Genomic DNA, 14,147 nt, shown 5'->3' on the forward strand with positions numbered 1-14,147 from the left:
CTTTGAAAAAAAAAATTTAAATTGTTTTTTTTTTTTTTTTTTTAATTTCGGGTACCGGGCAGGGAATTTCCTGCCCGGGTAATAGGATTATCGGGCGGGACTCGAATTCCCGGGACTCACTCAGAGCCTTACTATTCACGAAAGTCATCATCTTGCCAGCTGAATTAAAGTTTTAACTTCAACACTACACTATTTTTCGCTCACCTGGAACGTTTTCACTAGTCCGACTAGCATCTTCAGCAGATGGTGATGCTGTTTGCTGTGTTGATAACTTGCCAGCTCACTTATGACATACCACTTCCGCATTAGGCTACGGGTCAGGAATGTTCTTCTTGTCATTTTGCAATAGATAGCATTTGCCAAGGAATAGAGTGGGTACCGTACCACATGCATGACATGTATGTAACTAAATGTGAATTTACTCTTTGCCATTTCTGACTTTAAATCGACATCCAAAGGCCCGGAGATTTTCAGTCGGTGCAACCTTGAACTAGGGCATCCGCATATAGCCTAACAAATATCATCCAATGTATAATTGTAGGTATAAAATAAGTTAAATCCCGTATATATTGTGTTTCACCAGGAATCATGCATGTGTATTGTCATCACCATGGACATAATTGTACAGTGGTTCACACTGTAAACTGAAAAGGTCCTAAGAAGGACAAATCAACCTAAGAGTTAATACCTTACTACAATGGGGCATTATAATCCAACTCAGGCAAACTTAGGCCACTAAAGAATTGAATTTAGGCACTTTTAGGACACCCACTTCACATAATAATGGAACCACTTCACGCCCAGGAAATCCACTTGAAGTGAAGTGGAAGTGAAGTGGTGTTTTAAAAGTGCCCCCAATTCAATTCTTTTAGTGACCTAACTTTGCCTAAGTTGAATTGAGGCACACAGAGTGTAGAGATAATTCCCCATTGTAGTAGGGTATTAACTCTTAGGTTGATTTGTCCTTCTTAGGACCTTTTCAGTTTACAGTGTCACTGTGGCTACTACATCTATATGGCAAGTATCCAGCAAGTCTGAAGCAGTGTTGCAATTAGCATCTGTAGAGGACTAGAATCAATCAAAATGGCACATATGAAGGATCTTAACCAGCAGATGAAGGTACGGTATGCTTGAACTTCATGAGTACTCCCCGGGGAGTACTGTTGGACATTGGGCAAAGTAATTGAATACCTGAGTGGAAGAAGGGCCCAACTCCATCAAAACTGTTTTTGAGATATTAAGAAAAAACTTAATATTTGGAAAAGTTTTATAGACAGAATGTTTTCGCCTTCAGGGGACCTTTAATACATGAACATACAATATTACATACATTCGAAATTATATATGATGTTTCAATGGAAATGGTACAGGTATTAATACGAGCTGGAACTGGGCCCTTCTTCTACTAATATACTGGAAGTGCCAGTTCTGTGTTATAAATAGCTACAGAAAGAAGGTAATCACCATTATGCACAAGTAGAACTCATGTAATATGCTAGCAAGAAAGTTTATTATAGTGATTGAAGCAGATTTCATGGATGAACAAAATTCCTGTTTAACCCTATATTTGTGGAAGAAAGGCCCAACTCCATGGAGTTGGGCCTTTCTTCCATGAAAACCATGATTAAGTGTACGTGGAAGACTATTTAGAGAGTGGATTTTGGCTCATCTTTCACACATAAGGAAGAACAGTCTGCTGGCAATAAAATGCTGGGTCTAACTCATTTTTTGTAAAAAATTGGAGTTGGGCCCTTCTTCCACTCAGGTATTCAATTGAATAAATAAATTTATATATGAGATATATATGTTGTCATTGATCAGTTCCAATATGCCAGGCTCCTAACATTTTAAGTTGATTTAAATTTGTATGTAACAAACCAGGTGTAAAGTTGAGGGATCAGAGATCTGATATAAACTTGACAAAATTCAATAGGAAACTGGAATTAGAAGAGGGTTGTTGATTATTTGAGTGACTACATTGTATTACCAAGCAATTATCACATGTGACAAATTATTTTAAAGCTTATTTTTTGTGCATTATTCAAAAGCTAGATACATTTGAAAATTGCAACTTTACACCTTGTTTGTCATGGATGATCACATATTATAATGATAATGATATTAAGTGCGCCGCAATCGACCTTCTTTTCTTCTTCTCGGATACTGCTTAACGTCCCAAGTGGAATAAGGCAAGCAGCAATTTGTGCATGTGTGTGTTTTTCTTAGTCTCTTATGTTGATTTCCTTGCTTTTGAAGTAGCTGTGTAGTGCTTCTTTGAACTGTGCAGGGCTAGTAATTTCAGTTATATTGTGGGGGGGGGGGGGCACAGGGGTGCAAATTGTGATTTCTTCCTCAGGAGCAAGGTTTTTAGGCTCAAGATTTCCTCAATCATACCAGACATAAAATAGGTTTGTTCTGCACTTCGATAGATGAGAATAATATTGTAACTTTACATAGGATGTTTTTAAATAGACTAACAAGTAAAATCTTCGAAATTTCAAAAAGGGCTTTATTTGGGAGAGTGTGCGCGCGTAGCGCGCAAAAATGTGGTATTTTATACTAGTTTGGCCAATGATTGGTGTGAATTCACTGGGACATATGGGCTCCTTTCCTGTTGCCCCCCTTCATTTTTTTTTTTTTTTTTTTTCATTCGGAGGAAGCACTTTTTCTCTTTCATTTTTGTCACTCTGCCCCCCCTTCTGATAACTTTTCATTATCAAGAAATTCTGACCTCTTTTTTTTTTTTTTTTTGGAATGATCTTTCTTCTTCTAAGTGTTCTTTAACAATATCATTTGAAAGGTACAAAGATTGAATTATTTTATTAGCACTAGCATCTGTTTGCAACATGCCCTTAGTTTTAACGTCCTCAATTTTTGCATCAATAGGGAATCAAATTTGTATATCATGTTTGATTGATTTGGCCCTCTCAATTTGTTTCCCTTTAATTTCCTCAAATCGTGCTGGTCAGTAGCAGCCACTTGCTGACCGCTGTATCTCCATATATGTGACCAGATATGTTTACCTCTTAATGTTGATGAGTCCATTTCACTATCCTTTACATCTTGTTCAGTGCTTTATGTTAAAATTCGCTCCCAATTTTCCAGGTTGTCATCTTCTCACTGGCACTTCTGATTTTTTAATATTGATACATTGAATTCCTTTATGACTTTTTTTTCCATACAATCCTCATTGCCTCACTTTATAAATTTCCTCAGATACCGGTATGTGCCTTATTACCACATGCCACCGATTTCCTCAAATATGCATTGTTACTCATATCCATATTCTGACACCAACACCTTCCTCTTTTAATACTTAAGGCTCTTATTTCTTGAACAATCATTTGAATTCCTCAATATTTTGCACAAGTGTCTTCCTCTCTTCCATTCAGTAGCTTCACTGCTTCACCTATTACTTATTATCTGTTTGCTGAGATTGTTTTCCTCTTCTACCTCCTCCTCCTCTTCTTCTTTCCTCTTCCTCTCCTCTTTTTTTTTTCTCCTTCCTCTTTTTTCCTCTCTTTCTTTTTTTTTTTTTTTCTATTATTTCCTCAATTTTGACTGTCATTTCCTAGGAGCGGTGCTCCCCGCTCCCGCACAATTTGCATCCCTGGGGGCATTCCAGTCTCTCACTGTTCTCGGCACGTAAGAGAACTTATAAATGTCAGTGCGTGATTGGTGCTGAGTAAATGATCTTGTGTTAGTTCGCCGAGTAAGCCGTTGAGCCGGTAACAGGTATGAGTGAACTGGCAATGCCAGGTGGCCCCTAAAGATTTGTGCAGGATGGATAAGCGTTATATCTTCCTACGTGTCGATAGGATTTCCCAATCAAGTTCTTTCATCAGGTCCGACACACTTGGATTTCCAATCATAATCATTGAAAACCATACACGCTGCACGTCTTTGTATCTTGCCAACCTTCTTTATAGCGGTGTTCTAGGGTGGGTCTCACGAGTGCTTAACCAGTACAAAACTAAATTCAGTCATATTTCTAAATAAAAAATTACCATCAATGAACGGTACTTTTAAGTACCTTAAAAGTGGTTGTGGCTTATGACTTCCATCAGATACGTTATATTTGATAAATATTCAACAAAAAGTTCACCAACTCATGTTTTATTTCTTTCATACACTTGACATCCAATAGATTCAGGCAGAGAGGATACGTCTTCAATCCAGAGCAAACGGGTCATTAGGTCAAGATTCTGGATACAAATCACCAAGTAATGGTCAGTTATTACAAGTTGGCAGCCGTAAGAGAGGCCATGTCATGGAACATAATGTGTAAGTGCATTTTGGAGAGTATTAAGCAAATTACAAATTTATGTAAAAAAAAACATACTTAATGATAAGGCCCTTCACAATTGATTCTTAGTTTCCTGTTTCATGGTTGAAAACAAGGGATGAGGCGACTTTTAATTATTAATTATCTATTATTTTCTTTATTTTTAAGCAAGTGGTCACAACCTACATCAACCCGTTTTCACAAGGAACATGCATTTAATTATTTTACAACTATGTTTGATTTTATACATAACTAATGGTACAGTTATGTTCTTTGTTTATCCATCATTATAGTTGATATGATCAAAGTCTTTAAGTATCAAATGGAAGTCATTTAAGTTATTTTAAAAGAGAAAATCCAAAATAAAAATAAAATAATTAAATATTTTGTAATTCTCTACTTTGGACGCGGGCGGGAAACAGGAAACTAAGAATTAATTGTAAAGGGCCTAATCATAAAAATCATCCAAAATCAGACTTTGGTACATTTATGTTAGTGTCATAGATATACTAACATAGCCTACTAGTTGTTAAGCTGAATGGTGTATTAAAGACAAAATAAGACATTTTACACAGATCTGTAAATTCTCTACTTAAGTAGAGAAATTAGCTACATGTATTTGAATGAGGCTTTTCAACTTCATCAATACTGCTGTTTTCCTCATTTTTTGTCAAAGTTTACATTTCAAAAATACCTAGTAACAATTTTAATGACTAACCTTATATCCTTTACTTTTAGGCAATTTATAAACAATTCAAATTTGATCACACTTTCAGTAGGATCACTGAATAGGCCTTGAAGAGATTGGGGTTGTGGTTTGGATTATGATTGGGGTAGTGGCCACTATTCAAAAGTTGCTCCCATTAAGTACAGTAATATGAATGAATTACTGTAAAACACCTAAATTTCGCAGGTACTTTATTTTGCGAATTGAGAAAAAGCAGGATTTTTTAGGGTTTTAAATTCACGAATCCAGAAGATTTACTGTTAGTTTCAATGGAAAATTTTTTATTTTGCGGGGATTTAATTTCAGGTCCCCCTATATTAAATACCTCACGAAATTTAAGTGTTTTACAGTATTTTACTTAATATCTTATCTATGGTGTATCAGAAGTCTAAAAATCTGGTACGAAAAATTGACACAGTGAAAATGTAAAGGTGTGGATTCTTTTTTTTGTTTTTTGAACCAGGCAAGACAAAAGAGGCAAACTACCTGCTACAAGCAGACCATCTGCCCAAGATAAAGATACTGCAACAACACCATCCAAAATCCCTGTGAGAAAACCTGCCCCAGGAATGTCAACCTTGAAAGGGAAAACTAAGCCTGGTATGTCAGCCTTGAAGGGAAAAACTTTGTCAGGGAAACAACCAACTTCAGGGAAGCTGGAGAATAAAGGCAAGTGTTAAATAAAGCAGGAAGCGTAAGTCACAATATTTTATACCAAAGCACAGATTTGAGTAATTTGGGGATATATTGTACACAATGTCAACCCACAGGCCTCGGCACACTTTACAGATTTTTACTGACCACTGTGGCCCAAGACACACCTTATAAACAATTATACAACATCGATGGACATTGGACACAGCTCAATATATGCGCAGTTCCTAGTCTACCCACATATAATCACAGCTCAAGTACACAACAGGTATATATCAGCTCTCAGGCATACTAAAAATAAAATTTTGGCCTCATCATAAACATGTTCTTTATATTGTGTGTACATTTTATCCCAGAAAAAAGAAAAATACCACTTTGTTTAGTTTTTTTTACCTTGAGACTTTTTGCCCTGTTTTTACCTGTATTCTTGAGGCAAATCCTCCATGGTACCATACCTCTTTACTTCATGTCTTTGTCAACAACAAGTTACAAAGCAATATTTGTCAACATCACACATTCTGGGATTGACTAGTATTCGCAATAAAGAGGGCTACAACATAATATGAACAACTGGAAACATACCTAGGGCTAATATATTGAAATTATGCCAATACATGGGAAGATATAGGAATACCCACTCCTTCCTAGCTCTTCCTGGGTTTGGAATATTTTTGTTCATGGCATGTGTAAATTCCTGTGTGATTTTAATCCAATATTTTTGTTTACACATAAGCAGTTACTTTCTTGTGCATGTGCTAAGTAGGAGGATTCCTGGCTCTATCCTACCTCTATCTTTTATCAGGAATTTCAGAAATATTCCAGAGTACAGAAATAAAAAACACAAATTCATGTATTCTTGTATTTATATGCAGTTTTTTGTGATTGCAACTTTGGGAAACTTGCATGTTCTTTTTTGCAAAGCCTTGACAAGTATAATGTTACTATATATAATGAAGGACAGAGATTAAAAGACTAAATTGTGTCTGACGTCATCTGTCAATCAAACTCGAGCACCGGGTTTGTTGTGATGATGACTTTCTGAATGCAGCGGTATAACCAGGCATCTTATTGTTAATTTTGCACCTTCAAACATACAAACCATTCTCGAAGGTACCATGTTAACAATACCTAGAAAAGTTGCTTTTTGCCTTGTAAAAGTACATAATTTTTCGCCGTTTTCTGCTATACCTTTTCTCTGAACGGCACCAGATAAATCAGCCTTCCTTTTACGCGCTATTAACCAATGAAGGATCGTAGGGCATTTGGTTGACAGTGATGTCAGACACCGTCTTTTTATCTGTGTCTTTCATTATAGCAGTAATGTATAATTGTGTGTCTTCATATTCGTGTTTACATGCCAATGCCTGAAATCCACGAAAATAACACCACTGCATAAATGACATATACAGTTTCAACATTTGTTTATTTTACAGTTACAAAAGTTGTGAGACCAGAAGATTATAGTTGGCATAAAGCGGGTAGAATTCAGGAATTACGCATTAGGTGAGTGACACATGTACTATATAATCTCTGAATGCAGATATTCAACCCTGGCTTGTGTAAAATGAGACCTGGTCAAAATACTGTTTTTGAGTGTTGGGTTGATTGCATACATTTTCTCATAACTCGTCTGAATTTTAGGCCTGAAATATATTTTGTTTCTAGGCGGTATGAATAAAAACACGACGTTTGATGATACACGCTGGTAAGCTACGCACTTTTCTATGGGCCACTGTGATACACATTTTTGCTTTTCTAGAATCCAAACCATACTTGGAAGAATATTGGGATGATGGGCATGAGGGCATCAATGTTAGGTAGGAAATATGTGTTACAAGTCACCTTTTATGCAAGTGTTATTTCTTCCCCCCCCCCCCCCCCAAGAATTAATGAGTGATGTGTTGTCATTTTGAGTTGCTTTGATTTTATTTTCAGGTATATTGCCAGGAAATTCTTCAAGATTTGGGTAGCTGCATGTTTTGGAAAAATTGGGCCAGATAAAATAAGGTAAAGCTCAGTAAATGTTTAATTTTTTGCGTATTGATGTTGTTAGTATAAATAACAAATATATAGTCGTTCCCATCAATTAAAATCAGTCCAATCCGGTTAATTTCAATCCAGTTCTATTCATTTAATTTCAACTTGATTTCCATCGTAACAAACAAAACTGACAAGTGGAATAGAGAAGTTTATAAGAAGGTGGAGGACAAAGTTTCAGGGCATAAAAAGGGTCAGGAATGGCAAAATACAGTCCCAGAAAATCTAGAGAAGTGGGAAAAAAGAAATTGGAATGCACAAATCAGTATACCCAAAGGCTAATTGCCTCTTAGTTCCTACTTCTAAAGAGGCAAAATTATTCCTATGGCTTGCAAAGTTTACTTATCTCTTTCATATTCCAATTTGTGAATTGAAATCTGCATCAAAATTTTCACTAATAGTAGTTATAATCCTTGCTTGTGTTGTGTTATGTTATTCAGAGCACATTATAAGAAACAGCTGTTGAGGAGGGCTTGGAGAGAATGGCATGATATGTGGTGGGTGAATCGCAGAGAATGGAGACTACAGGTCAGAGCACAATATCATTATAGGTAAGTAAGACATTGAAACTTGTTATAATTGAAGACTGAATTAAAAAGACTAGTTTGTGTTTGACGTCAGGACAAATATGCAGCGTGATTGATTGCTAACCTGCGCAATACAGCATTTTTGGTCTGGTTGACAGGACGTCATACGCAAAGCAGTCTTTTTAATTCTGTCTTTAATTATATCTGCAGGTGTATAAAAACAAATCAGTTTGCAAAGATTTTAAATTTTAACATTTTTTAGTGTTTCAGCTGATTAATTTCTTCCGTGGTCTTGGCTGTGCGTATTGCATACACAAGCGTAAACAGTCCAGGCCTGTGAAATCTCCGCTACAGAGCGGAAATCCGCTTTTTTCATTTTTCCGACCGATTTCAATTTCAGCTTTTTTAAAACATCAAAAATTAAAATAGTGTCTGTGCACTTCTGATAGCATTACGTGTTGCAATAAAACGACTGGCAATAAGATTAACGATGCTTGAAAGGTCATGAATCCGGGTCATGAAACGCAGGTCATATATAACATCATCGCGATATTCTTTTGATTCCTCGTCCATACTCATTGTGTAATAGGTTTGTTTTGGAACTGCGCCCATCGGATGATGTTAAAAATGGCGCCGTGGTCGCTGTGGATCACGAAATTATGTGATTGTTCGTAAGTGATTTACAATCCAAACCATCCATCGGAAGTTTCACATTGGATTTCATAAAAAGCATATGGAATTAAGAGAAGATACATCATGGCTACCATAAAATGTAATTTTGTCGAGCGACACTCACATTTAGGCCATGAAATGGAAGCTTATAATCTTCAATTTATTGCTGGTGAAATACGCGCGGAATAGCATTGAATTTGTACTGTAGTTTGGTAGGTAAATTTTCTGATTTTTTTCGAAACCCACTGGTTGGTAAATTTTCCGCTTTTTTTTTAAAAGCCATTTCACACCCCTGAAACACACATGCAATAAACAATCACACTGATTGGCTGATCAATGGTCTTGACAACAAGACGGTTGACACATTGGTCGTCTGCATGTAGAAGGGGAGGAGACTACCTGATCTACCTGATCGCCGATCACCAGTGGGTACCTCGACCATGGAAGAAATAAAAAATCAACTTTATAATTTATTTATATGCTTGTCACATTACATATTATTTCTTGATATTGTGATCAATTTATTTCATAATTATTTTGCACTCTATCCAATTTGTATTGCAGGTACTGTATGACCCGTAAAGTGTGGGAAGCATGGGTACAGTATGTGGTGAGGCAGAAAATAGTCAATGCTAAGACCAATATAGCTGATGTACATGGTAAGAAATAGAATTTAAGGCTGATTTGTTTTTGCACTTAATTACTATGGGTGAAATTTTGTGAGAAAAATGGAAGTATGGAAGGAATCTTGGCTCATTGCAATGTTTTAACCCTAATGTTGACAGGGCTTTTTGGTGCTGGGAAAAAAAGAAGGGATTATTAAAGGAAGAAAATGAAATAAGAAGTTGTTTGCTTCCCTTGGGATTTAAACCCCAGACCCCTCGGGTACCAAGCGCGGCATCACCGACCAGTAGCCGCAGGTGTTTCACTGGCCTGGCCAACAAAGCCATGCATATATGTCTTGGGGTGATTGGGTCATTGCATCTTGTGGGATACATGTATGCACAGTGTAAGATTTATTAGCGTTAGAGTTAAAAACATCATAAACCAGTTACCATTCCAGTACACAACTTAGTCAGAGTAATATTAATAACAACAGAAGACAATACCTACACCCATCGAATGTGTGTCATCGGCCCGGTCATCGGCCCTCAGACACACACACACAGGCATAGAGTTCTGCAGCAGCATGTTTTGTTGACATTAAATACTGTTTACTTCATTTGACAGTAACTAATCCATAAATTTGGCAACTCAAATACAAAGGATATAAGTTGGTAATCTTAATGTTATGCAATCAAGTTTATAACACTGTCAGCTACTGTCAGTCTTACAATGAGCAGAAGTCACTGACCAACCAACCAACCATGCCATTCAAGTACCAATATTGATTATCTCAAGTGGCATGCTGCAATTGACCAGAAATGAACTGTATGATTTTCCTGTTATTTTGTCATAACAAAACCATGTTTTCCTTGATTTTTGGTATGAAAATGAGCAAATAGAATTTAATGTCAAGTCAATTTGGAGTTATTAAGGGCAACTAAAACTGATATTAGGTAAGTTTTATCTGTCTGGAATCTGTATTGCCTGTTCTGAGGGAATTAATGCAATGTAAACAAAACCAACCATGGCTGATGTGGACATTGTGTAGTGTTTTTCAGTACCCTGTTTTCCATGGGTGACTGTAGGAACCCATGGATTCGATCCATGTAGACAATACCACCCAATGCAGAGATGGCCATGCGTTTTGAGTTGGGCCGGTAATGTGTTACATGTTTTCGCAAGATGAAAATTGCATGTTTTTTCTTTTAGATATGAATATCTTTCACATATTATACCCAACATATATAAAAGTATACATTTTCTGGCTGCAAATGAACCAAGGAATCCAAAAATGCACTTTAAAATGACACAGGGTGTAACACTAAGGAGTTATGAAACTGAAAATACCAAATATTTTAGGGAAAAAATGTAAAATTTGACAAATTAAAAAAAAAAGTTTAAAAGTTCCATATTTGAATTCCTCTCAGTCAGAGCTTTAAATACATATATAACATCATAGGGTTCAATAAAATTAAAATGATTTTGCGCCAGCCTCTTTCAAGGCATATTTTCCCATTGACTTCAATGTGTAACCAGAACGGAAAATAAAATATGCAAAATTGCTTCTCAAAGCAAATTAAATTACCTGGAATATGATTGTATGGTGTTATAGTATGCAGTTTAAAGTGATTTGTAAAAATGTGAAAAAAGAAATGGACCTCTTGCATCCTATGACCCCTGGGGTCACTTTTATTAAATTTGCTCCTCCTGATCCTCCTCCACCCCGCACATTATGCTAATTAGATGCAAATTATTCAAATGTTAATAACTTTTTACAACTTGTTTAAGGTTTACTGTATTGGTCTCATCACAAGCTTTAATTTGACACCAAATTTAACCACATAGGCTGCATATTAACTGAGAAAATTAAAAGATGAACCCTAAAATGTCGCGCGCATGTAACATCTCCACCTATTTACTGGCCCAACTCAAAACGCATGGCCAGATATGAAATCAACACATGTGTGCAAGCTCAAATTTTCAGCTGAACAATATTTAAATGTATATTTTATAATAAGTTTTAAGGTAGTCATAAATGTAACAGTTAAGTTTAAGTTCCTTGTGTACAGTCAGTGTCCAGCGTTGATTAGAATTACTTCACATCAGTTGTTTGGAAGGTTTAGGTTTTTGACAAATCTAAACATGTTGCCTTTGAAACCAAGGAATATCCCAAGGGATATTCTGAGGTCCAAAGCAAAATGTTTTCATTTTTCATAATACCTGACATATAACTAATGTAAAGTTTTTCAGAAGAACATAAATATGTTAATAAAATCCCTCCCTTATTTCAGCAAATACAAAAGTTTTGCAAGCCACCTTCATAGCATGGAAACAATACACATCATACAGAGACATCAAGAAGAAGAACTTTGGCAATGCCTATCGCATTGCAGACACCAGACGATTAACTCAAGCATGGCAGCAATGGCGTAGTCAGATGCAAAGATTACATGATAGAGAAGATATGCAGCAATGTGCATTGCAGCATTGGGCTGACGGCTTGATACATAAGGTAAAGCTTCAAACTTAAATTTTAGCAGCTAGTAGTGTGAAAACATTAAAGAGGGGAGGGGATTCAGCTTGGTAGCATGGGGAATGGGCAAGATATGCAGCAACATGCAGTGGGCTGAGGGCTTGATACATAAGGTATTGACTTTTGTCAATTATTGTATATAGACCATCTCGATAATTCCTGAAAGACTGCAAAGTTCAAGTTCAATGTGCAAAAGAAACCAAGAGTATGCCATTGTTGATGTGACATTGTTACTATGTACATCAATGAATTTGCTCCCGCTGTCAAGTGGGGAAATAGTTAGCTTAAGATTTTTATTTTCGTAAAATATTTGATTATTTGTGATTAATTTTTTACAGTCGTGGATGAGATGGAGGGCAAGATTATCAAGTATTGCCGAGATGAAGAGGAAAGAACAACAGGCCACAGAGACCTATCATAGGAGTTTATTAGCGAGATGTTTCTATCAAGGACTTATGCCTTATGTACTACATCGCAGAGATAGAAAACAAGATCAAGGTTGGTCTGAAAATTGATGTCTAAATCCATCATTCGGCATCCAAATAGATATTTATAGGGTTATACTAGAGTCCGAAGTTTACCGTTTTCTAAAATCCATTTTCCGTGTTGTAATCCGTGTTGTAAAATTTGTAAATCCATGTTTTATGAATAAAGCTTAAAATGTATAAACAATGATTATGAATTATATTAATGTCACAATAAAGTATTCAATATCGCGATCAATATGCTCTGATTGGAATATTTTCACGATAATAAGCAGATTGTTACGATGTTTGGATGGATAGGGGGTTCATGCCTTGGGAATATACCTTTATTTTGGTATTATTAAACAGTATTTTTATCATAAAAATTGACACACACAGCTCAAGATTGTTTTTAACATTTATGTCTCTTTATCTTTTATCAATTTTTGTCACGTCATACAAAAATGTCATTTTCCGTGTTGTACCTCCGATTCTGTGATTTTTTTATGTTTTCCGTAATACGGAAAACTTCGGACTCTAGATTATACATTATATCATGTTATCAATTACATTGGCTGAATTTTGTGATTTGTTACTGTCTTAGCTTACTGTGTTGCACAAGCTGAATTGTGCAAATTCATTGTAATATATTCTGTTATATAATAGAACTAGAATTACCATAAAACTCTTTCATTATAGAATTACTATGTTTAATGAAGGAGGAATGTGATCCCACAGTGCAGTTTTTATCAACCAGATTGTCACCTCTTACATCACTGGTGGACAAAATCCATTCATTGTCAGATATCTTTGGGTATGAATGCAACAATGTAAAAAAATGAATTAAAACAACTTAAATTTACAAAATCCTTTATAAAGATGACAATTAATCCCACTGAAGCCATTGCTTAACAAGTTGTGAATGGACTCAAATGTATGTACTGTACACCCCCACAACCTTGTTCATGATTTTGCATATCATGCTCTATTAACGGACTATTGAAGGACGTATTGATACTACGCTTTATTCCGTACAGTACGCATATTGTTATAGAGGGCCTTACTATGGGCTGTTTACATTATTATATATACAAAATGTAGCCTGGGTTCGGAACAGTAACCTCAGATCGTGCACTGTCTATGATTTTGTTCCTCTCTTGAATTGCAGGTGTTGCCAGCCAGTTTTACATTAATCATCTCATACAGAGCTCTTTTCATCATTGGCACACACTCTGGTTCACCCGCAAATCCCTTGCTTTGCTTGGACAGCAGATTGATGCTATGGCAGAGAGGGTTAGACTCGGAAGAGTCTGGATTCACTAACAATTTTGTATCCTTGATCATTTTGCATATAATTATATTTGAATCGTTTATAAGAAAACACAAATTGTAAGATGGGATTGCTTCTATAATCTGGATGTTTTTATCCTACATGAACTAAATAATGTCTTATAAAAGTATGACAAGAAAATGTTAATCTACACTATATTGTGGCTATTAGCAGCATTCCAGACAACCAACTGTCCAATAAATGAACAAATTAACCCACAAACATGCAATTGCATAAGAGAGAAATTATGTAAAACTATTGCTAAAATAATAGTTTCTCAATCATGAGAGCTCAATAGGCACGCAGTGACAA

At 35.9% G+C, this 14,147-nt stretch overlaps 1 protein-coding gene across 1 annotated transcript; it reads left to right on the plus strand.

Annotated features, from left to right (window-relative positions):
- Positions 1–1,001: 1,001 nt before the first annotated feature.
- LOC140147346 (uncharacterized) lies at positions 1,002–13,829 on the plus strand. Its single transcript, XM_072169123.1, has 10 exons — positions 1,002–1,119; positions 4,148–4,284; positions 5,476–5,681; positions 7,100–7,169; positions 7,602–7,673; positions 8,144–8,254; positions 9,467–9,561; positions 11,800–12,020; positions 12,380–12,539; positions 13,674–13,829. The coding sequence occupies exons 1-10, from the start codon at positions 1,084–1,086 to the stop codon at positions 13,826–13,828; spliced, it is 1,263 nt and encodes a 420-aa protein (XP_072025224.1). The 5' UTR covers positions 1,002–1,083; the 3' UTR covers position 13,829.
- Positions 13,830–14,147: the final 318 nt, after the last annotated feature.

This window comes from Amphiura filiformis, chromosome 3 (genome assembly GCF_039555335.1).
Source record: "Amphiura filiformis chromosome 3, Afil_fr2py, whole genome shotgun sequence".
In the NCBI taxonomy this organism is placed as follows: domain Eukaryota; kingdom Metazoa; phylum Echinodermata; class Ophiuroidea; order Amphilepidida; family Amphiuridae; genus Amphiura; species Amphiura filiformis.

Bases quoted from the DNA above. Each gene is read 5' to 3' on its own strand.
- LOC140147346 (XM_072169123.1), top strand. From the start codon at position 1,084: ATGGCACATATGAAGGATCTTAACCAGCAGATGAAG. The intron at 7,674-8,143 runs GTAAAGCTCAGT...TATGTTATTCAG, and splicing joins ATTGGGCCAGATAAAATAAG to AGCACATTATAAGAAACAGC. The intron at 9,562-11,799 runs GTAAGAAATAGA...CCCTTATTTCAG, and splicing joins CAATATAGCTGATGTACATG to CAAATACAAAAGTTTTGCAA.